This window comes from Danio rerio, chromosome 7 (genome assembly GCF_052040795.2).
Source record: "Danio rerio strain M-AB ecotype USA chromosome 7, GRCz13ab, whole genome shotgun sequence".
Taxonomy (NCBI): Eukaryota; Metazoa; Chordata; class Actinopteri; order Cypriniformes; family Danionidae; genus Danio; species Danio rerio.
This window is the reverse complement of record NC_141027.1, coordinates 7,450,001-7,475,313: the sequence shown is the minus strand read 5'-3', so window position 1 is coordinate 7,475,313 and position 25,313 is coordinate 7,450,001. Positions and strand designations below refer to the sequence as shown.

Genomic DNA, 25,313 nt, shown 5'->3' with positions numbered 1-25,313 from the left:
CATAAATAAATAAGTCAATACTATTTTTTTTACATTTTTTTACAAATAAAATGGAAAAGAACTCAGTTTTCGATAAGTAAACAGGTAAATAAATAAAGCGAAAGATTAAATCTGAACAAATGAATGAACAATAAATCAAGACGGATTTTAATATCAATAAACAAAACGAGAAAAATTATATGCCTGTGAGTGTGTGTACGTAGGTAAGTGTGTGTATAGATAGACAGACAGTGTGATTGTGTGTGTGCGTGTGTGAATGCATGATTTTTTTTAAAAATGTTGTGCGAGAGTGAATAAGTGATTGTACGTGTATGAACAGGTGTGTGTGTGTGTCTGGCAGACTATGCATGTGCGTGTGAATGTATTATGTTTTATGTATGCATGGGTATGTTTGTTCATGTGTGTGTGTGAGTGAGTGAGTGTGTGTACTCCTTTATGTGGTTTATGAGGTATGACCTAGGCATTATATTGTTAACGTGGTTTATAAGGACATGTCTCGTAACTCAAAACACTTAAAAATCATACTTATTCTGTACTTAATCATGCGACAATTTTGCCACAAGTTTTCTGTGACGGTGGTGTTTTAGGCTAGGGTCATATAATAAGTGTTTGTACAGTATAAAATACAATACGAGTCCTCGTAAACTACATATACATGTGTGTGTGTGTGTGTTCTGACGGAGAGCAGATGCTCTGAAACTGCAGCACAACAGCAGATCATCGGCTAATCAGCTTTTACACACAGATCTAGAAGACACACACACACACACACACGTCACCGGCTGGAGAGACACACGCTTGTACACACACTTCCTTGTCACAGACACAACCCTAAACCCTGCCTGCTCATTTACTGATGCAGAACCACACATCTTCCACAAACACACACACACACACTCTCAAAGAAAGCAGACTCATGCACACACACAAACGGCAGACGAAGTGTGTAGTTCTCTGAACACAAGCATTAATGCAGAATCATGTGATGGAGAAACACAGGCCTCTTTCAGCACCTCCACGAGTGTGAGAAGTGCGTGTGTGTGTGTGTGTGTGTGGTTTCAGGAGAGTTATTAATAAGAGCAGACACTCAAACACAGCATGACTCATTCACTGAGGTTAGGAGCGGAGCTGAAGTGACACCAGATACAACACCATCACTGAGTGCTAATATTTTAATCAATTAACTGTAGCGTGACTTTATAAATGATTAGCAGACATCTAAACCTGGTGAAGCAGCACAGCCCTCATTCTAGCGCTGTACAGATCTGCTAAACAAGGGTTCATCAAACTCATGCGACTCTTCGTTCGGATAATATCACGATGATCGCTGCATCTCCTCAGCAGTAAACTATCTGAGCACTTCCTTTTTTATTGCTGCCTCTCATCTTAAGTGCGGGTGATGCAGTGTTGCCAGATATTGCTATGAAAACACAAAAACAAAACATGCACTGAATAATGCAACCAAAACAAGTTCAAACCTCTCCTTCTTCCCAGTTTATTAATGCCCTAATCACTTTAGAAGAAAATAAACAACAACAACATAGCTAGATCTGGCAACATGGCAATAGAAAAGCTGCACAGATGGTTTACATGTCGCATTTATTGCATGCCGACTTCATTATAAATGCTTTTTGGTACTTTTCACAGTGGAAACAGAAATAAACGTCTACCAAGGTTATTATAGTCAATGAAAACTAGCGAAAAAACGAAAACTAAAATGTAAAATAATTGTTTTTAAATGAAATAAAAATAAAAACTAGGGGTGTCAAAAATAATCGTTTTTTTGGTGCACTGCGATGCAGACGCGGACAATTCGGTATCGGTTCAGTAATAATCATAACCGGTTATTACTGACGTCATTTACCTCATATGCGCTCTGTCGCGAGGGAGGCGATGGCGAGTATTTACAACGCTCTAACTACTTAAAACTCATGAACTGTGCACAATTTCACTGTGTGTGTTTGCTGGATCAGGCTTTCACTGACATATACAACAAAAGCCCCTATTTCACTGAGATCGAGAGAATGAAAGTAGCCTACTCCATTTCTCTCTCTCTCTCTCTCTCTCTTTCTCACACACAGTGGCCCATTTGACCTGCTGGCGTGGCTTTTCTTCTCTTCTCGGCTGTATTACAACGTTACTTTTGCATCCGAAAACGAGCGCGTGTCTGCAGAGTTTTCTCCACCGTGTCTATCATACATCAGCTGTGAGATCGCCGCTGCCGTCTGCGCTTATCAGTGTCACTCATCTGTGAAGAACGCAGCGCGCAAGAGCCAATCGCAACCGTTTTTGTTGAGGGTGTGACCAATCAAAGGGGTGTAAGAGAACTAGACAAGGATCAGAAAGTGAGCTGGATGTTTATATTTGTTTATATTATTTGCTAAATGCTTGTTTTGTTTAAAGTTACAGTTTATATATCTGACTGTTTGTATTAAATGACAAAATTGTATTACAAATAGTATATAAATATAAATATATTCATACATTTTAATACAAGAAATGCTGCTGTGAAGAAAATATAAAACTGTGTATGGAAAGCAGCATCAATGCTCCGTGATGCACCGAAATATCGAATTGAACCGAATCGATGGCATGATAATCGTAACCGAACCGAACCGTGAGACTAGTGTAGGTTCACAGCTCTAATAAAAAACGAGACTTAAAAAAAAAAAAAAAAAAAACAGAACTGAAACTGTTTTGTCTACAACAAAACTAACTGAAACTGACTAAAATTATAGCAAAAACTTCCTTCGTTTTCGTCTTTGTAAATGTATTCAACACATAATCTTACTGTAAGCCTTTTAGAAGTAAATATAATTTGCGCTGCAGGTGTTTGACCTTTTCGCACCTCAGAGTCTGTATTCGTGCTGCTATTGGCCGGATCGAGCCGGCTCTCCTCCAGTCATCTTCGCTGTTCCTCCCGCGACAAAAACAACGAATGTAGTGGACATGACAGCAGCACGGTGACAACATTAAATACCGATACTTAAAACTATTACTTGTCTAATTATCACGTTTAACAACTATAGTGAGATGCGATCCAGCGGTTGATAAACTGTCCGACGTGCACTGCTCTCAGAGGAGCGCATGACAGTCCGTGGCTGTGTGTGTATGGCTCTGTCTGTCTGTCTGTCTGTGTGTGTGTGTGTGGTACGTGATGTACGTTTTCAGCAGATGGAGGGCTGTTCAGAAATGCTAGGTAAAATACGGATGTGGATCATTTTTGTTCTAAAATGCTATTTTAACACTAAGACGTATTAGTGTAAACGGGGCCAAGTGTGTATTTTTCAGAAGCGGGTTTGCGACGCGGGCGGAGGAATGGCGATGCCGGCTCAGCATCATAATAGCCCCTTTCACACAGTGATACCGGTAAATATCTGGAAAATTTCCGGAACGACTTTACCGGTATATTCAAAAAAGCGCTGTTCACACAGGTGAGGACGTTACGGAAATTTTCCAGAAAAGACCGTTCACACATCCATTCCAAAATACCGGTAATTTTGACATCATTCACCAGAAATGAGCTTTAAACGGCTGCGCTTGTATTTGTAAACATTTGGCTATATTACAAACGGGCGCACGCAAAGCTTGAAGGTAAACAAACAACGGCTTATCATAAGCATCTTATCGATGATTATTTACACAGTTGGCATTAAAAAGAACATATAAACGTTATCTGACTAACATCTAGCAGCTAAATGCATCTGGGAAAATATTCAAAGGCTTTTATTCTCATAAATCGCGCAGACGTGAATGCGTCTTGACTGTTTGGATTGGTTAAAGCAGACGTCTCACGTCAGCACGTTCTAAACGTGCACGCGCTCATCCGGCAATCTTCCTTCTGCATTTACACAGCGCAGCATTCCGGCAAATTGTTACAACTTCTCATTCCGGAAAATAGCCAGAACGAATTTACCGGTATTTTCAAAAAGGACCTGTTCACACATACAACCTTTCCGGAAAATTGCTGGTAATTTTCCAGAAAGGTCTGCATGTGTGAAAGGGGCTATTGTCTATTGGACATCGGCGATGGATGATGGCATCATCTATCAGCCCAACCCTAGTTCACATATCACATTCATTGCATGCACTTCATCATTATAGTTGCGAAGAGTTGCAATTTTTGGTACTTTTTACAGTGGAAACAGAAACAAACGCATTCAATATTGTACTGTATCGAACTGCACAGGTCAGTGGAAACAAGCAATTGGAGGGTTTGTTAATTACACTTGTTAATAAAAACATATATTTTTATAAATAGTTTCTAAATAGGAACTAGCAGGGCTCGACAATAAGGACTGCCCAATGCCCCTTTTTAAGATGTAAAATAAGTCTCTGATGTTCCTAGTGTGTGAGTGTTAAGTTTGAGCTTATTATAACAACAGATAATGTTTTTGATCTGCTCCTTTTAAGATTGGATCCTAATTGTGGCATTATGGTGACTGTCGCTTTAAATTCAGATGAGATTGTGCTCTTTTCAAAAGAGGGCTACAAATGCCTTTGTGTCAGAATAGTGGCAGATTCAAAAACAAGACTAACATGCTATGCTAATGAGGGAGAGATGGTCACTAGTGGGCGGGGCTTTCCCCCTCTGATGACACCTACAAAGTGAATATGTCAATCAAAGTGATTCTGCAGATATATCAAGCATGATTAAAAACAAATTACCATTAGAAGCTGGTTACATTTACACACTGCTGCCACACAACTGTGTTTAAACCCTTTTGATTTGTGCATAATAAGTGCCCTTTAAATGCATCTGAATACGCAATTATTATTAGAATCAATCAAGAATGCATGATTAGATGCTGTCATGGCAATCAAATAATATGATTATAATGGAAGTCAAAGGGGCAAAAACAGCCACCAACATAACCAAAGGGTAGTCAATTTGTGTATTGTTGAGTTTTTGCAAAATCTTCAAAATATGTGTCAAAATAAGATGTGAACAAAAATCATCCCATTTACTGAAACAGAGAAAGTTGTGGCCAAATTAAGACTCAAAATCACCTCAAAGTGGATGAAAACATCCCCAACAGCACACATGGGTTAGCGTCAGTTGCAAACAGGGCACACCAAAAGTGGGACGATAAAGTGCAACTTAGTTAACACACACACACACACACACACACACACACACACACACACACACACACACACACACACACACACACACACACACACACACACACACACACACACACACACACACACACACACACACACACACACACACACACACACACACACACACACACACACACACACACACAATTAAAACTAGTTTACAAAAAAACAGGAAAACATTGATCCAGTTAGAAGCTTTTAAACTCACAAATCAAACATTTCCTAATAATTTAATGAAATTAAACAGAACTCCAACCATGATATTGTTGCAGAATATGTGATTTATTATGTGATTTATACAGATGTACATGAAGAATGAATGCAATACAACACTTTATTTGTAATTAAGCCATCACTTGTTTGCATGTGTACACTAAATATTTGAGGCTACTAGTTGACAAATCAATAACCACAAGTAACAGACTAGTGCCGTGTGATATTTATCACCTACCATAAAATCAGAAATCCTGTTTTAATGATGTTTGCACATCTTCATGGGCACCATCGCAAATATTGACTGAACAATATTGTCTGTTAATCTGTTTTACCAACCAAAATACTTCCAGACAAAGCCAGAGCTGAACAATTGTGCATTTGAGTCAATTTTTCAATGATCTGTTCATCATTTCTAAATCAAAATCATTAAAAGCATAATACAAAAAATGAAAAGTAATACAATAACTGGGCTGCATATTACTACAGTAGTGATAAAGTACAGCTTTAGTTATCATGACCTACATATATATATATATATATATATATATTAAAAATCGAAATCGATCGAAATTTATGCTCAATTTCGATTATCGAATCAAAAAATAGAATCGTCGATGCTGCCATGCCCCCATGTCACGTCAGCTTGGCTTGCCAAGCGGGAAAAAACGGCTTGTTGAAGTGCTTGTTAAACTGCAGAAGCAGGAGACCCGTCGACAGAACTTAAACCCTCTCCTCTTTCAATGAAGTTGCCGGTGTGTAAGCATTTTGGATTTCCAGTGAGTTATGTTGACAACATTCGTGTTGTCGACAAAAAAAACACAGTTTTGCAAGCTCTGCTATGTACATATTACGTACGGTTCGTCCGATAGACAACACCGGCATCGCGATCCTCCGCCCGTCCCCGTTGCAAATCTGCTTGCGAAAAGTACACACTCAGGCCCTGTTTACACTGTCTTTGTTTTTAAATGGCATTTTAGAACGACAATGATTTGACATCCACAGTGGCGTGTAGCATTTCTGAGCAGCCCTCCTTCCTCTCTACCTCTGAAAATGCACATCACGTGACCACACAGACACAGACGCACACACAGCCATGCGCTCGAGACAGCAGGTCCAGGCAGTCAGAGGACTGCTTCAATCTTTCACTCACTTGTACTTTGTCATTTTAGCGAACACCTCAGATACTGTTGGCTGGTTCCTGTTGGTTGTGCGTCTTTTTTACCGACGCCGTTATAACGACACAGATCACTGCCTATTCACGAGTCACGCAGAAAAATTGACAAGTGGTAATTATGTGTGTATCTTGCCTTTATTCATTTACTGTATGATTTGTTTATGGGTAAAACAAAGACCATGCAGGTCAGGTAGTTTAAACGGTAGACTACAAATAATTAATTGGTCTTTAATTAATTAATTATTCATAATTGAAAATCGAATCGTGCCTTTATAATCGAAAATGTAATTGAATCGAGGATTTGGAGGATCGTGACACCCTTATATATATATATATATATATATATATATATATATATATATATATATATATATATATATATATATATATATAGACGAATTACCATGTTTGTAAACATTCAGGATGCGAGCGCAGCGAAGTGGCAGAAAAAAAACAGGAGCACTAGCATTTACAGCAAGGGAATGACCAGTGTTGCCAGATGTAGGTGACTGATTCCAGCCCAAAAAGTATCCAAAACTCGCCGAAATGCAAAAATACCCACCCAGTCTTCTGTAATCATGAAAAGTGAGGGGAGGTTGCGAGAACACCATGGAGAGAGGGGGGGGTTCCGTTGCAAAACTGCCCAAATTTTCTATATCCGCCTATGTCATTTTATACACGCACAATCATGTTCAAAACCGCCCAATCTGGCAACACTCGAATGACATCCTATGCGGTACAGAGTTTGTTGTTTTTGAAATATGTTATAGTAATTACATATTATATATATATATATTATTTACATAATGCTTTCAGCGTATTATAACAGCTTGTCACCCAGTGATAAGCGCAGTTATTCAGCAAAATTAACATTAAAGCGAGCGGTGTTCGTCTGGCAGGTCATTTGAGCAGCCAATGGCCAATCAGGTGTGTTTAACAAACTGCTCAACATCACTCAAATGTCAGCGGAAAATTTTTGTTTTTTAAATTTTCAGTACCAGTTTGTACCGAATTCGATACTTCTGAGGGTTGTCAAAAATATCAAGCTTGGTGCCGACATTTTAAAAACTTGCATTTCTTGCTAAAAATTGAGCAGCCAATCACAGTCATTAACACAATGGCCAATCAGCTCCGTTTAAGAAAGTGCTCAACATCACTCAGATGTGAGCAGAAAATTGACATTTTTCAACTTTCAGTACTGACTTGTACCGAATTCGATACTTTTGAGGGTTGTCAAAAGTATTGACATTTTTTAAATTTCCGTTACCTGCTAACATTTGATTGGCTAATCACAGTCATTGATAGAATGGCCAATCAGCTGTGTTTAAGAAAGCGCTCAACATTGCTCAAAAGTCAGCGGAAAACGGACACATTTAAAATGTTTGTACAGATTGATACCAAATTTGATATTTTTGACGACCATAATTGTACATCTCAGCTCTGCCGTCTATTATTTTCTGCTGGTGTTGCTCAGACTAAAACTAAAGTCTGAACTCTAGATGCCCAGCACTCGCTGAAACTTCAAGCATGCCTAATGGAAACACTGCAAATGCAAATAATCAATATGAGCCTGAGAGAGCGGTGGCGGTTATTCGTCAAGTCCTCCTCCATTAAAACATTACTGCACACAGAGGAGAGCAACACGTGTATCCTGTTGAAATGAATATGAATTATGAATGACATTATGAATATTCAACATCTTTGCCAGAGTCAGACTTACTTGAGTCTATGGTCAAGCTCCACAATACATACCGTTTCAGTATAGAGATCACAATGCGCTTGTTCGCAAAAATCTCGTCACCGTATCTGCAATGTGAATGAGTAGACTATCAAATAAACTAACAGTTCAGAACATGTGATTTGAGGAGTCATTGCGAAAGTTTAATCTATAATAGATTGAAGGTTAATTATTTGCATGAGTTTTGAAGGCCTGTTTGAGTATTTCGAGGAAGTGTGAAGCCTTCAGGCACAAGAAACTGTACTGTTTGTAGCTTTAACAGAAATTTGCTTTATTTAATTATATAAATGTTGTCATTTCTGGTCAAAAAAACAAACAAACAAAACAAAAACACAACTTGCTGGATGAACAAAAATAAATTTAAGTCAGAATTTGCCAGGGATTTGAATAATTTCAGGCTTTACTGTTCATCACAAAATATAATTAAATAAATAATTGTGAATGTGAGCTTTTTATCCAACATTGTGCAGCCCTAGTTAATTATTATTTTCTTCTTCTATTGTATTATTATTATTTTTGTAAATGTTTCAATTTAGTCATGTGTTTCTATCAGAATTTTAACTATATTATTTTAGCATGGGTTTTAATTTAATTATATTTTTGGAATCATTTAACCTATAATGTTTATTTACTTTAGTGTAAGTTTTAATTTAATTGAGTGTTGTTATCATGATCAATCTTTTCCACTTTATTACATTTTCTAAAATGTTATGTTTAGGTTAATTTAGTGTTTAATAATCAGCCCCTCCAGGATTATGCAGGAAGTATTTTTTTAAATATATATTGCAGTCTCAAATGTAACTGGTTTTCTCAAAAAAAAAAAAATAAATAAATAAATAAAATAAAATAAATAAATACAGCATTGCTTGCTTCAGTTCTCGTGTTTTGCTGTAAAAATGCAAAGAAAATCTTGTCAATTTTTTCTTTTTTAATCTCAAGAACTATTAGACTCGCTAAATCCTGATGGACTGATTCATTTTAATTTTCCCCGTAACTGCTTATTTCCTCAAAAAACAAAACAAAACAAAACAAATAAAGGCTGTCAAAGCTTAAGTTAACAATTAAATACATAAATGCACATCTATGAGCTCGGCAGAATACGAAAAAAGCAACATCATCCTCAACAACAATACACAACACACACGCCTTCTGATCTCCTTACAGATTCAAAACACACACACACACACAAACACACACACACACGTGCTCATATTATGCTTATATGATATTATTACACCCTAACCAACCCAGGTGACATCAATGACAGATATAGTAAGAGCGAAAGAAAGAGAGAGACATGCCAGTGTATGTAAGAATGTGTCGCACTGTGTTGTGTTTATGTAAATCCAACAGGTTTATGATGCGAGTAGTGTTATCACAATACTGGAGTTCAGCAACAATAGAGTTTGAAGTTTTAAAGGGCTGGTCCAGAATGTCATTTTAAGGCTTGGTTGTGTTTATAAGATGCAAAGTAATGTGTGCTCATGTTTCACTTGAAGGAAATCGCGTTATTTTTTTAATAAATCTCACTTTGATTATATACAGCTACTCAGCTAACATGAAAACGACTGTCAAATTTCCTAGTTCCCCTGAAAGGCCCGCCCTTGCAGTGACTCTGATTGGTCATCGTCATAATGTGCTGCGATTCACGGATCGGCTCCACGTCACGCCCGTAAAAGCACGCGCTTTTCTGCTGTGTAAACAATCAGTCAACCTCCTGCCTGCTCACTAAAATAAAATCTGACAAGTGTCTGTAACGAGTGAAAATGGAGTGCGGCTCCTTTAAGAGCGTTTGCCATTGTGTGTGTGTCTGTGTGTGTGTGTGTGTGAACTTTCTGTAACAAGCGCATGTGCACGGGAGTTTTTTTTTCTTTTTTTCTTTTTTTGATGCTCGGATTAAGATGTGCGAAGCGACCTGTGAGAGCCTTGATTTATTTTTCTGCTGCAACTACAAGTTTCTAGGGGTGTCACGATTTCGATTTTAAATCGAAATCGATCGAAATTTATGGTCAATTTCGATTATCGAATCAAAAAATAGAATCGTCGATGCTGCCATGCCCCCATGTCACGTCAGCTTGGCTTGCCAAGCGGGAAAAAACCGGCTTGTTGAAGTGCTTGTTAAACTGTGCAGACACAGGAGACCCGTCGACAGAACTTAAACCCTCTCCTCTTTCAATGAAGTCGCCGGTGTGGAAGCATTTTGGATTTCCAGTGAGTTATGTTGACAACGTTCGTGTTGTCGACAAAAAAAAACACAGTTTTGCAAGCTCTGCTATGTATGTATTACGAACGGTTCGTCCGATAGACAACACCGGCATCGCGATCCTCCGCCCGTCCCAGTTGCAAATCCGCTTGCGAAAAGTACACACTCAGGCCCTGTTTACACTGTCTTTGTTTTTAAGTGGCATTTTAGAACGACAACGATTTGACATCCACAGTGGCGTGTAGCATTTCTGAGCAGCCCTCCTTCCTCTCTACCTCTGAAAATGCACATCACATGACCACACAGACACAGACGCACACACAGCCATGCGCTCGAGACAGCAGGTCCAGGCAGTCAGAGGACTGCTTCAATCTTTCACTCACTTGTACTTAGTCATTTTAGCGAACACCTCAGATACTGTTGGCTGGTTCCTGTTGGTTGTGCGTCTTTTTTACCGACGCCATTATAACGACACAGATCACTGCCTATTCATGAGTCCCGCAGAAAAAGTGATTGACAGGTGGTAATTATGTGTGTATCTTGCCTTTATTCATTTACTGTATGATTTGTTTACGGGTAAAACAAAGACCATGCAGGTCAGGTAGTTTAAACGGTAGGCTACAAATAATTAATGTGTCATTAATTAATTAATTATTCATAATCGGAAATCGAATCGAATCGTGCCTTTAGAATCGAAAATGTAATCGAATCGAGGATTTGGAGGATCGTGACACCCTTACAAGTTACGTGAGCTAACCTGTATTTTTTTTTAACTCTATGCGTTACGCGACGCTTTTCACATATATCCGGAATATGCAGGTGTAAGTAATATGAATCATCCACATATCTTTTGCGACTTCATTATCTGAGATGTGAAACGCATGGAAAAGCTGCCTGAAGACAATCAATGCAGTCGCGCACACACACATAAGAGACACGAACGTGAGAGCTGCGATTCATTAGTTGACCGCTCGTATGTCAGCTTATAGACAAACCAGCTGATTGACAAATGCTACTTAGTAAACTGGGGTGAGTATAGGGAACACAAATGGCAAATCAGACACTGCCTTCAAGCCAAGCCAATAACTACACACACACACACACACACAGACATGTGAACATATTTAAGATTGCATTGTCACATTGTGTGTATAAACGCAACACGTTTATGATGAGTGATATTCTATACAACACAACACACTGACAGCACAACACACAGACACTATCATGTGTGTGTGTCTGTTCTGTCATCTCATATAACCTACATAATAGTGATAAACAACACATAAATAACTACACACACTGTATCGTGTGTGTATGCAATGCTATACAATACAACACACTAATATCACAACCAATTAACACACTAATGTGTGTCTATGGTTATCTCAAATAACCATGTATAGTACTCTAATAAACAAATAACTACACACACACACACACTGAAAGAGATAGAAACACGCACACATATTTAAGATAGTGTTGCTGCGTTGTGTGTGTCAATGCAACACGTTTATGACGAGTGCAATGCTATACAACACACTGATATCACAACATAGTCACTAATGTGTGTGTGTTTGGTGTGCGTTTCATCTGTAATCTCATATAACCTATATAGTATTCTGATAAGTATATATAAATAACTTCACACACACACACAGACATGCGCACATATTTAAGACTGTGCTGTCGCGTTGTGTGAGTGTGTGTGTAAATGCAAACCCGTTAACAACGCGTGCAATGCTATAACACGCAACCATTAATAATGTTGTAACAATATTATAGCCTCTAATGATATAATAATATAATCTCTTCTAACACACACACACACACACCCTGAGCATCACCGACACTGACAACATACATGACGCAGGCAGGCACGCGCGCGCGCGCTCACGCTAATAATCGGTTAATGGCGGTGAATGACGGCGGTACCTCTGCCGCTGAGCTCCTGCAGCGGGATCGTGTCTCCTCCGCCACCGTCGTAGGGAAGATACGGGTCTGCGGATTCCTCCTCCATACCGGGGAAACGAATCCGCGGATCACTGACGCGCTGGAGCGGCGGCCATGACCAACAGCGCTGAGCTTGAGAACACGAGCGTGATTGCGTCACTTCGCCACGTCAATGCGGCAGCAAGTGACGTCAGCGCGTCCGAGCCGCGTTCTGTTTGCTAGGCTCTTTGTATTATCTTTTACATTCAGTCCGTCTCTGATTTATCAGGGGTCGCCACAGCGGAATGAACTTACAAAAGTCATACATGTGTGAAAATAATAAGTGACTCGCAGTTATTTTAGCTTGAAGTACAAATCCAAACTAACTATGTTGATTTTGTGAGCTCACATTGCTAGTTTTATGGTTAACAAATAATCTGTGCGAGCGGTCATCGCATTGCAATCTAAAAATGTCATTATAATGGAGATCAATGGGGCAAAAACAGCCCCCAACATAACGAAAAGGTCGTCACTTTGGTCAGGGACTGTAAATACAAAAAATCAAGCAGTACTTCATGCAATTAAAAATGTACATTTCCTTTCAGTTTATTATTAATTGTTTTATTTTTTAAGTAACATATTTTAAGTTCAAAGCATAGATCAGCCACTAAATGAAATCGAACACAGCAAAACTCACAGTATGAACTTCTCTGCATTGAAACCACAACATCCACTGAGGTTTAAAACACAGGCCACATCTGACACACATGCACACACACGCACACTCTAGTTTCTGCGAGTGTTTTCTCTCCTGTCTGACTGGTTTTGTCACTTTCCTTCCCCTTAATTTCACCTCAATAACCACTAACCTGTATTTATCTCTCAGGTATGCTGGAAACTTTGACCTAAAATATAAGCCTGCCTTGAATAATAACAACACATTGATTTTAATTAGTGAACAATTATTTTACTTTAAAATGATTTATTTTTCCCTCATAGTTCATCTTTTATCTGTGTCTTGTAACTAATATTTATGGTTATTTGTTGAATATTATTGAATAACTGAAATTTAAGCACACATTGTATGAAATAAAAACGTTTACATTTCAGTTTTAAGTGTATAACTTATTTATTGCAAATAAAACAAATGAATATAAGCACACCCAAATACTTTACGGCCCAGTTTCACAAACAAGGCTTAGATTAAGCCAGGACTAAGGCTTAGTTAAATTAAGCTACTTAAGCCACATTTATAATAATGGACTTAGACAAATATTTTACTGGTGTGCACCTGGAGACAAAAAAGACGTATTTTAAGACATCTCACTGCAAGTTATTTTAAGTTGAGACAGCTCAAACATGCAATTTAATCCTGACCAGCCTTACTCCTTGTTTGTGAAGCCGGGGATAAATGACTGATTTTAAATAACCTTGTGAAAATTCAGAAAATAACTTGCACCTCTTGTGAATTAATATTATATTTAAAAACGCAACGTGAAAATGAAACGATTAATACCCACATAGATCTTTGGAACAAATATAGATGGGTGCATTTCCTTTACAAAAAGGTCACTATACACTCACTGGCCACTTTATTAGGTACAGCTCTCCAACTGCTTGTTACTGCTAATTTCTGATCAGCCAATCACATGGCAGCAGCTCAATGCATTTAGGCATGTAGACATGGTCTAGACCAGTGTTTCTCAACTGGTGGGTCGCGACCCAAAAGTGGGTCGCGGGAACATTTTCAGTGGGTCGCGGAGAGTGAGATCAAAAAAATAACTGCTGATTATTATAAAATGCTTATGATTATTTTAAGAATTTTACTTCAGTTTGCTGGTTTCTGTTCAGTTCAATCAGAGCAGTGTTAATGTTTTATTAACGCTTCAGTTTAGTTCATGGTAACTTAACTTTTCCTAACACTAACCACTGTTTACAGTATTTGACATTTTTACTCTGTAATATTTCTATAATTTGATACATTTTGTTAAATGACAGCAGTACAATATTGTTTATTTGTAAGTCTTGGTGATTTTCTTATAATTGATCTGTCACTAGTTGTGTATGTTAACAATTAAATACAAATGAATCATAATTCCTAAAATTATATAATAATTCCTAAAAATTTGGGTCGCGGCTTAATGACCATGTGAAAATGTGGGTCCCATGGCCAAACCAGTCGAGAACCCCTGGTCTAGACGATCTGCTGCAGTTTAAACCCAGCATCAGAATGGGGAAGGAAGCGGATTTAAGTGACTTTGATCGTGGCATGGTTGTTAGTTTCACACAGGCTGGTCTGAGTATTTCAGAAACTGCTGATCTACTGGGATTTTCATGCACGACCATCTCTAGGGTTTACAGAGAATGGGCTGAAAAAGAGGAAATATCCAGTGAGCGGCAGTTCTGTGGGCGCAAATGCCTGTGTCTCATTTTGGAGGCTGCTACTGTGCACCGAAGGTCGCATTTCAGTCTCAAACGCATGAGTTCAGAGCCTTCCTGACTGAATGAAGGAAATATGTGGTTTTCCATCAAAGCAACCTGGGGTGCTGAAATATAACTGGCTAAACTGGCATTGGGCGGGTTAAATGGCCAAAACAAAGACGTAGCACGTAACCCACATTTTCAAAGCAGAATATCTGACTTGATGTTCACTCAGCATGTTTCTTAAATATCTTCAAACATATTATGACATCTATATGCTTTGGAAGAGTCAAAAAATGACATACAGCGCCTTTAACAGGATTAAAAGCATCTACTTGATATGTGTAAATTAGCTCGATTAAAGAGTCGTCTCCAAAAATATCTGCGTAAACATAAAACCACTAAAACCAGAATCGATACACCAGTGGTTCTCAATTTAGGTTTGGTTTAGCCAGCTTTGATCATTAAGCTGTGAATACTTTAAGCCAATTAAGATGTATTAATGAACACTAACTAATACTGATGAATAAGCTGTCCCAAAAAATTTGTTACATTAAATTTGTTTCAATAAATTATGTAGATGGCGATGGGGTGGCGCAGTAGGTAGTGCTGTCGCCTCACAGCAAGAGGGTCGCTAGTTCGAGCCTCAACTGAGTCAGTTGGCGTTTCTGTGTGGACTTTGCATGTTCTCCCTGCGTTTGCGTGGGTTTCCTCCGGGTGCTCCGGTTTCCCCCACAGTCCAAAGACATGAGGTACAGGTGAATTGGGTAGGCTAAATTGTCCGTAGTGTATGAGTGTGTGTGTGAATGTGTGTGGATGTTTCCCAGAGATGGGTTGCGGCTGGAAGGGCATCCGCTGCGTAAAAACTTGCTGGATAAGTTGGAGGTTCATTCCGCTGTGGCTACCCCGGATTAATAAAGGGACTAAGCCGTCAATAAAACAACGTTTTCTGCGTTCTTGGAATTGAGAAACAGCCATCGACTCCACTGACATTGAGAATTTTATTTTTTTTTTTGTTTTTTTGTTTTTTGCGAAGTACTGAAAGAACGAAAGACAGGATATTTCTAACTGCTTTAAAAGGATGAAATTGTACCCATTTTTCCATATTAACATATTATGGTGGGTCTTGAGATTTAATTATTTGCCTAAGTGGGTCCCTGAATAAAAAAGTTGGGGAACCCCTGGTGTAGGGGAATGACAATAAATCTTGCCTTGACTTTGTTTTTTCTTTTAAATTTCCATTTAACTTGCATTTTTTATAAGAACACTGTGACTTCCTCTAAATGGTGCTGGCCTACACGCATGTCAGCTTTCAGAGAGAGTCTGACCGACCACAGATTGATGAATGACACTGAAAGACGACACTTCCCTGTTTCACTGCCACAAAGACTCTTGTCGTGTGTGATCCGGCGAAACAAAGGTCTGCCAGACGCTGAGAGGGTCATGAATAATGAAGATATACTCACAACACAACTCAGTCTTTCACTCGTACACTTCAGTACAGAAAAAAACATTCCTAATAACTGAACCCAAAACAACTACAGTTGAAGTCAGAATTATTAGCCCCCTTTTGATTTTTTTCTTCTTTTTTAAATATTTCCCAAATGATTTTTAACAGAGCAAGGACATTTTCACAGTGTGTCTGATAATATTTTTTCTTCTGGAAAAAGTCTTATTTGTTTTACTTTGGCTAGAATAAATACAGTTATTAATTTTTTAAAAACCATTTTTGGGACAAAATTATTAGCCCCTTTAAGCTAATTTTTTCCCCGATAGTAAAAAAAATTATACAATAACCATCGTTATACAATGCCTAATTACCCTAACCTGTGTAGTTCACCTAATTAACCTAGTTAAGCCTTTAAATGTCACTTTAAGCTGTATAGAAGTGTCCTGAAAAATATCTAGTCGAATATTATTTACTGTCATCATGGCAAAGATTAAATAAATCAGTTATTAGAGATGAGTTATTAAGACTATTATGTTTAGAAATGTGCTGAAACAATCTTCCGTCCATTAAACAGAAATTGGGGAAAAAAATAAACAGGTGGGCAAATAATTCAGGGGGACTAATAATTCTGACTTCAACTGTATGAGCACAAGAATGCACTAATAAAATGCTGAAATATTCATTACAAATCACATACATGAGCCTGGGAGAACTAGGGCTGCTCGATTACAGGAAAAATCATAATCACGATGATTTAAAACGATTGCTGTTGAAGTTAAAATTATTAGTGCTCCTTGCCTTCACTAAAAGGCAACAGAATTACACTTTAAAAAGGTCCTAGTATGACTTTTCATAAGATTTACTATATATATACAGTAAGTCTTGTGTGTTTCTAGACAATGTCTGTCACTTTCAGCTTAAAAGATCCACACTTTATTTTAAGGTACAATTCTTGCTATTAATAAATAATTAACTAAGACTTTTAGTTCAAACTATTGATTTGCTGGTTATTAATAGCTATTAAGTTAGTGTTTAGTTATTGGATAGGATTAGGGAAGTAGTACAAGATCATAAACAGTTAGCATCTTAGGGTGCTTTCACACCTGTGAATCGATTCAGTTGTTCCAAAACAGAGATTACAATTGTTACATTGTTGCTCTTGGAGCGGTTCGCTTTTACACTGCAAAGTTTCTAAACGGACCAAAAGAGCTAAAACAAATCACGTGTGAGTAAACTCTCCTCACATTGGTCAGAGTGTCAGGGTTTATTTTGCAGCATCCCGCTAAGCTGTCAGGAGAGGTGGTGGTTTGGTGGTGATTGACAGGGTGCGCGCGAGACATGTCTGAGGAGAGATGCGGTGGGGAGGGGTGAGAAGGGTGCGCAACGATGCCTATTTGAGGACCGGGAGGGAGACGCGAGATTACGGGGAGATCATCACTTGTTTGAGGGCATCCGGAGACTCGCGAAACTTCCTGCCCTACTCATAATTCTCTCTTCATATAGCCGTATGCTTATTACATATCCATAAAACACTGTGATATAACCGCGCTCGGATCGGATCGCTTTCTCACTGCAATCGAACCGCTCCAGGGTTCGTTTCAATCGAGCCGAGACCACCTCATTCAAGCGATCTCGGAGCGATTACTTTGGCGCGGAACAGAGCGCGATTGCCCTGTTCACATATGCCAAACGAACCGCGCTAACTGGGCAAACGAGATACGTTCCGAAACAAAAGTGTAGGTGTGAAAGCACCATTAAAGGGTCACGAAACACCTAAACACATGTTTTGAGCTGTTGACAGTCGTATATGTGTCCCACACTGCTAAAAACACATTAGGACACATATATCTCACTAAAAAGTGAAAATTGGTTGTTTTTGCGTTATTTCGAGAAAATTTGTACGAAATTTTTTAAGCTGCGTCACGGCCATGAGATCTTAGCGTGTATTCCAGCGTGTGGACTGGACATCTGTACCAGGGCGTCCTGTATTACGTCTCTGAGTGTGTTGCATTCATTCATGAGTATGGCTTGGTTCAAACCAATCAGCGTGCGCCATTATGTATGTGCTGCAACTTTATTAATATGCATGCTAGCTTTCTTAGACTGTACCTGAAACAGTGTTCAGACGGCAGAGAGACGACACACGTCATGTTGCCAAAAGTTGTGGGAAAAGAATAAGAATTGTTTGGAGATACGGGTCGCCAGTGTTGCTTTCATAATGTGAAGGTTTTGTTTCATTTTCTCTCTATGAGAGTGCTGCTGGAATCGTGTGGATCAGTGATAGCAACGCGCGACAGAAAAGCGTTTGTTTGGAACATTTTTTACTGGAGAGCATTTCTCATCAATGGTGAGATCTGGATTTGCTGCTCGTCTCCTTTAAAAAAAGACGCAGCTCCAGTATGTGGTGATTGTCCTGTCTACAGATTTGGTAAGTGTGTGCGATCAGTGCCCTTTCTTTGTTCATTCAGATGGCAAAGTTATAGTTGGTATGGTCAGCAGTACTCTTTCAGTGTTTAAAGACAGACCTTAGGTCAAAATGATTTCTAAGTGACTTAGTTTACATTACATTGATATCACTACAATATTGAAAGATCTGCTGTAAATGCTGCTCTCTGTGTGTAAACGCGTGAACTTTGTAAGCAAACTTTGCCGACTGTCGTGTTGAATTTTCGCCCCATTTTGTGACAGGATAGTCTACACACACACGGCTTTCAGACCTACCGAGTGCATCTGAGTTACAGAGAAATGCAGAGGCTTTTTTCTCTTATACGACATGCGGTATCAAACATTCCACCGTCGTTAAACACACTGTCTCCCCTAACTGTGTGTGTTTGTTTTTCCTCGGTCAGAAGCGCGTGCCCGAATGGCAACTCCCATTTTTATTCAAACCCTGGCCATTTTTATTCAAACCCTGGCCATTTTTATTCAAACCCTGCCCATTTTTATTCAAACCCTGCCCATTTTTATTCAAACCCTGCCCATTTTTATTCAAACCCTGGCCATTTTTATTCAAACCCTGCCCATTTTTATTCAAATCCTGCCCATTTTTATTCAAACCCTGGCCATTTTTATTCAAACCCTGCCCATTTTTATTCAAATCCTGCCCATTTTTATTCAAACCCTGGCCATTTTTATTCAAACCCTGCCCATTTTTATTCAAACCCTGCCCATTTTTATTCAAACCCTGCCCATTTTTATTCAAACCCTGCCCATTTTTATTCAAATCCTGCCCATTTTTATTCAAACCCTGGCCATTTTTATTCAAACCCTGCCCATTTTTATTCAAACCCTGCCCATTTTTATTCAAACCCTGCCCATTTTTATTCAAACCCTGCCCGTTTTTATTCAAACCCTGCCCGTTTTTATTCAAACCCTGCCCGTTTTTATTCAAACCCTGCCCGTTTTTATTCAAACCCTGCCCATTTTTATTTAAACCCTGCCCATTTTTATTCAAACCCTGCGCATTTTTATTCAAACCCTGCCCATTTTTATTCAAACCCTGCGCATTTTTATTTAAACCCTGCCCATTTTTATTCAAACCCTGCCCATTTTTATTTAAACCCTGCCCATTTTTATTTAAACCCTGCCCATTTTTATTCAAACCCTGCCCATTTTTATTCAAACCCTGCCCATTTTTATTCAAACCCTGCCCATTTTTATTTAAACCCTGCTCGTTTTTATTTAAACCCTGCCCATTTTTATTTACACCCTGCCCATTTTTATTCAAACCCTGCGCATTTTCCTCCCCCAACACTCCCACCCAAACAAAGCTAGACACACCCACTTTCCTGCCTTTTTCCAAACTATAGGTGTGAAAGCATCCTGCTGAAACGGGGGGGTTTCATTACCCTTTAATAATATGCAGGTAATAAGCCAGTAGTTTGTCCAGGATTTTCTCTAACCCTGTTAATTAGGGGTGCCCAAACTCGGTGCTACAGGGCCGGTCGGTGTCCTGGAGAGTTTAGTTAATCAAGGTCGTACTAGGTATACTAGAAACATCCTGGCAGGTGTATTGAAGCAAGTTGGAGCTAAACTCTGCAGGACACCGGCCCTACAGGACAGAGTTTGGACGCACCTGCATTAAATGAAACCAAACACGTACTGCTTCCCATTTTGTGTACTATCCGTCCTAAATAGTATTCGAAAATAAAATGGATGGGGATGATTGGGAGGATATGGTGGTTAAGGGGATAGAGGGAAATTGGGAAGGACTCCGGAGTTACACCCTTAATAGTAAGTTTATTGTCCCATCTGAAAGACGGCACCCACTGACGGTAGTGTCTCCTTCACTATACTGGGGCATTAGGACACACACAGACCACAGGTTGAGCGCCCCCTGCTGGCCTCACTAACACCACTTCCAACAGCAACCTAGCTTTCCCATGTGGTCTCCCATCCAGATACTGACCAGGCTCAGCCCTGCTTAGCTTCAGTGAGTAACCGCTCTTGGGCTGCAGGGTGATATAGCTGTGGCATTAACGAGGAAATAGCATGTCCGAAAGTTTGCAAACTCTTCTGTTACAGTAGAATAAGTATGTGATTTGGGACGCAGCAAAGGTGTTTAAAAAAAAGCGATGCGCTGTACCTGGAGAGGCGTCTCCGTCCAGCAGGTTGTCGTCCTCAGTGGTGTGGAAGTCCATGATGACTCCGGCTCCATCCAGGAGCTCTTCGTCACTGCTGGCGCTGGTGATGCTGTTGTAGCTGTTTCTGCCGTAGCCTCTGTTGAACAACTGCTCAGACTCCATTTAGCAGCACAACACCCTGAAACATACACACACACACACACAGGGTTCAACGCTAAGGATTTTTTCTACTGGTCCGATCGGGCAAGTGGTTTAGATTTTTACTTGCCCTGCCAAAATTTTCACTGGCCCCACCAAAAAAAAAAGGGAAGTTAATAGCTATTTTTTAGCCACATATTTTAAATAATGTGTCAAAAATAAAGTCTGTAAATCTAGAATTTCAATACTTAAAAAACAATTGTAAATATAAGTGTTATGCAAACAAAAACAGCAGTATGGAAAATGTGGAGGTATTTTTTTTGCAGTTTGAAATTATTTAACAAAAGCTGGCTGACTTGTCAAACTGACGGCAAACTATGCATAACATCACTAAATTTTTATTTTATCGTGTTGTTTCCATGTAAATGTCTACTTCCAAGATGCTAGAGACAGACATTTTCGTTTAGCCTTATAATTTGATGTTGCTGACATGTTGCTGTTTCTACGCTGTACTGGTTGTTACCAGGTAACAAAAAAAATAGCATGGTTAAATCAATCATATAAGACGAATCAGAAAGCAATATGTTGTTTACGACATTACAGAGAAGGTAGCATTTAAAGACTCAAAAGCACAAGCTTTAAATGCACGCAATTGACGAATAGTCACAGACAATTTAAATGTTAGTGACTGACAAGGCAGCACTGTCCCAATCGGCCCAGTAATGATCCGGTCTACTGTCCCAAGTGTCTCTCACACTGGCCCTGGGCCACCGGGCAGTCCTTATTGTTGAGCCCTGACACATGATCAACATTAGCGTAAGACTTCGGCAACAAGCGATTTATCGGTCTTCACCAAACACGACGCAACACGACAGAAACATTTAAATACCAGCTACTGCACTCCCAATGAAATGGTAAAGACTTTTAAACTAAATAATCCCTATTAAGCTCTTTTTCAGTAGCTATGTTTCCATCCCAAAATGCGAATAAACTTTATGCGCAAAACTGGATTATCGCATAAAAGTTGTGCGAATGAAGCAGCGTTTCCATCCAACGAGTCAAAGCGAACAAAATCGTCACTTCCTGATTAACTGCCACCAAATATCAACAGTAAAAACTGCATTTGCTGCAGTAGGAGAAGCTGCGTCAATCTTTTCTAAATGAATGCGCCTCAGAAGACTATCCTGACAAGCAGTGAGCGTGCAACGGCGTTTGAAGGTGTCAGACGCGGAGCACAGCCGCTCTTGATTCTGGAGGTCATTAATAATATAATAACACTAATACTGAAATGGTAAGGCGTTTTATTATGACCAAAACAACATTTCAGATGTTTTATAATGTGCTCAGCCTGACGTTTTGTCCATTCACACACATTTTAAGCATCACATGATCTCTTTTAACAAAATCACATGACCTTTTTTAATGCGCATGCTGGAGTTTGTGCGGTAAAAGTGTTTCCATCGCAGTTTATGCACATCTTTTCTTATCGAATAAAAAGTTTATCCTACCCAGTTAGGCACATAAGTTTTTTATGCACATTTTCAAAATGTATGCGCATCATGGCGTTTCCATTAACTGTTTTTTTATGCGCATTTGCAAACATTGGAAACATTGCTATAGTGACTACTGCTGTTGGGATCACAGTTCAGACTTTCATTTTTAAACAGTTTGCTAGTCATTTTATTTTCAAGATCTGAGGTGAACTATCTGCTGCTGCTTTCGGTAGTATGGCACAGAGGTGTGGACTCGAGTCATGTGACTTGGACTCGAGTCAGACTCGAGTCATGAATTTGATGACTTCAGACTCGACTTGACAAAATATAAAAAGACTTGCAACTCGACTTGGACTTGAACATAAATGACTCGGACTTTCACTTGGACTTGCGCCTATTGACTTGTAAAGACTTGCTAATTTCTATAAAAAGCCCAAAGATAAAAAGTATGTTGACACAGAACGCTCTATCTCTGCGTGTGTGTGCGTGTGTGACAGAGAGCATGCACGCATACTTTCGACCACTAGCGCTTTGTGGCGCACTTCCGTGTTTTTGCACCAGCGGGAAATTTGAAGATGCCATTTTCATTCTGACTCAGAGAGTGAAATAAACACATCCGCGATCTGCTCCTTTTGTTTTATTTAGCGGATTTACAACATCTGTCAAAGGTAAGAGACTTTACTACTCGCAATGTGTTACTGTTGTGCAAAAGCATTGTTTTACTGTTGTGTATAAGTCAATGAACTTCAGTTTTTTTTAAACCAAATTTACCCTCTCGTGATTTATATCATATAATTATGAATGAACATGGCTGTAATTTATGTTTTTGCATTTGGTCGTTTGTGTCAATGCGCATATTATGTTTTATCTTTGTGTTTTGCCCATCCTCTGACAGTATTTTCTAACTATTTAATTAGTAGTAACATTAATTACATGCCATAATAACTAGATATATAATTTATTTTTAAAGCTCTTAAAACTGTAAAAAAAAAAAAAAAGTTTTTTGTTATTTTTTGGTGACATTTTGCAATAAGGTTTCTTTAGTTAATCTATGTACTAACATGAACTAATAATGAACTATACTTCTAAACCTTTATTAATTATAGTTTAACATTTACTATTGCATTATTACAATTTAAAGTTATGCTTGTTAACATTAATGTTAATGCACTGTGAGTTAACAAGAATTAACCAATAATTTTATTTCCATTAATTAAAGCATAAAATAATGAATACTGTAATGAACTGCACTGCATTGTTTGTTCACATTAGTACATGCATAAACTTAATTAATTAATACAACCTTATTGTAAAGTGTTACATTTTTCATATTTTGGATTATTACTATTAATTTTATTTAGTATTTTAAACCTTAAAGGTATTTTTATTATTGTTGATGTTATGCCTCTTAGCAATATTTTAGTCCTCTATATGGTTTTTAATTAAATTTTTTATTGCGAGATTGTAATGTAATGCATATATATTGTTGAATTTCTGTTTGTTTGTTTTTCTGTATTCCCCCCTCTATATTTAAGGATTATCTACTATTTTTAAACTACTTAAAACCAAGCATCTAATAAAAAATACAATTAACAATCACATTTTGTTTCATGAGTGTCTTTGTTCCTGTTTTGTAGGACTCTTATTTTAACAGATTTCTTTTGGAAACACTTGACTGATCATTCAATTAAAGTTTTACCTTTATTATTCCATCACTCAATGAGATCATTTAATTGTGAGTTGAATTACTCCATTTGTAATTGTTTTTAAATAAACTAAAAACGAAGACTTGTTTTATTCAGTTTGTTGAATGTGAACTTCTCTACTTTACATATTAAAAGATATTTAAAACCACTATGAATGTATTTAAACTAATATTTAAATTTATATAACTGTTTCACTGTGGGTATTTCTATTTTAATTTATTTAGCACATTTATTGGCTATTCAAACATGAAAACAAGTTTTAGATACTTTGTGGCTCTAATAAATGGTTAAACATAACAATATACCTGCAGAAAAATCCAGCTTAAACCAGCCTAGGCTGGTAAGCTGGTTTTAGCTGGTCGACCAGGCTGGTTTTAGAGGGGTTTTGGTCATTTCCAGGCTGGTTTCCAGCCTATCCAGCCTGGTCTTAGCTGGTCAGGCTGGAAACTGACCAGCAAAATCCAGCTAAAACCAGCTTGACCAGCCTGGTTTAAGCTGGACATAGCTGGTTTTAGCTGACCAGCTAAGACCAGGCTGGAAATGGCTGGAAACCAGCCTGGAAATGACCAAAACCCCTCTAAAACCAGCCAACCAGCCTAGGCTGGTTTAAGCTGTTTTTTCAGTAGGGATTTTTGACAAAATGTTCTAAAATGATTGTTTACAAGTGCCTAAGTGGGATTCGAACCCCATTCTTTATGAAAAGAAAGAAAAATCTGATTGGCTCTGACATTACTTTCACCAGTGGGCAGGTACTTCAATCTGATTTGCTGGTCTTTCACGCGCGTATTCAGTCTCTCTGCGTTTGCTTGAGTTTTGTCCACACTGGCGCTTCATAATTTTCCTGCTTTTGCTCTCCAGAGATCCTCCTGATAAATTGATTATTCCAGAATGTTGATATGGTTTATATATTGCTGCTAAACTATTTAGTAACAATAAACGAAAAAACTATGAGGTTAAGGTAAATTCTATAATAAATACTAGTGTTTTTGAGAGTTAGGTATACTGCCTATGTTTAAGCCTAGTATTATTTACAAGTTGTTAATGAATGCTTCAGCATACTGTAGTATTAAGAATAGTGAACTAATAAAATTAAATACAGAGTGTAGTTTTACTACAGTAAAGTGTGGTGAAT

General features: G+C 38.4%; 2 protein-coding genes and 1 long non-coding RNA gene across 16 annotated transcripts in view; 1 reads left to right on the top strand and 2 right to left on the bottom strand.

The window, feature by feature from the left end:
- actn3b (actinin alpha 3b) overlaps nucleotides 1–25,313 on the bottom strand; it is a 701,279-nt gene that overhangs the window by 172,849 nt on the left and 503,117 nt on the right. The gene's annotated exons all lie outside the window — the stretch shown is intronic.
- Nucleotides 1–25,313, bottom strand: part of clcn3 (Cl-/H+ antiporter 3) — a 113,064-nt gene that overhangs the window by 64,190 nt on the left and 23,561 nt on the right. For 8 of the 13 annotated variants that reach the window (XR_015495165.1, XM_087260257.1, XM_087260252.1 and 5 more), the window contains exon 2: nucleotides 20,847–21,022. Coding sequence is in view for 11 of the 13 variants with exons in the window: in XM_087260257.1 (XP_087116383.1) it covers nucleotides 20,847–21,006 (160 nt within the window). In the remaining 2 variants the exon portion in view is untranslated. Of the gene's footprint in view, nucleotides 1–12,393; nucleotides 12,555–20,846; nucleotides 21,023–25,313 lie in introns of those variants that run through there. The other 5 variants (XR_015495166.1, XM_087260261.1, XM_087260255.1 and 2 more) reach the window with 1 other exon arrangement.
- LOC147843012 (uncharacterized) lies at nucleotides 5,904–16,024 on the top strand. Of its 2 annotated transcripts, XR_015495251.1 has the most exons (3): nucleotides 5,904–5,980; nucleotides 10,368–12,681; nucleotides 15,732–16,024. It is a non-coding gene; the product is annotated as an uncharacterized LOC147843012 (long non-coding RNA). The 2 variants fall into 2 exon arrangements; XR_015495250.1 differs by lacking the exon at nucleotides 15,732–16,024 and having other exon boundaries at nucleotides 10,368–13,558.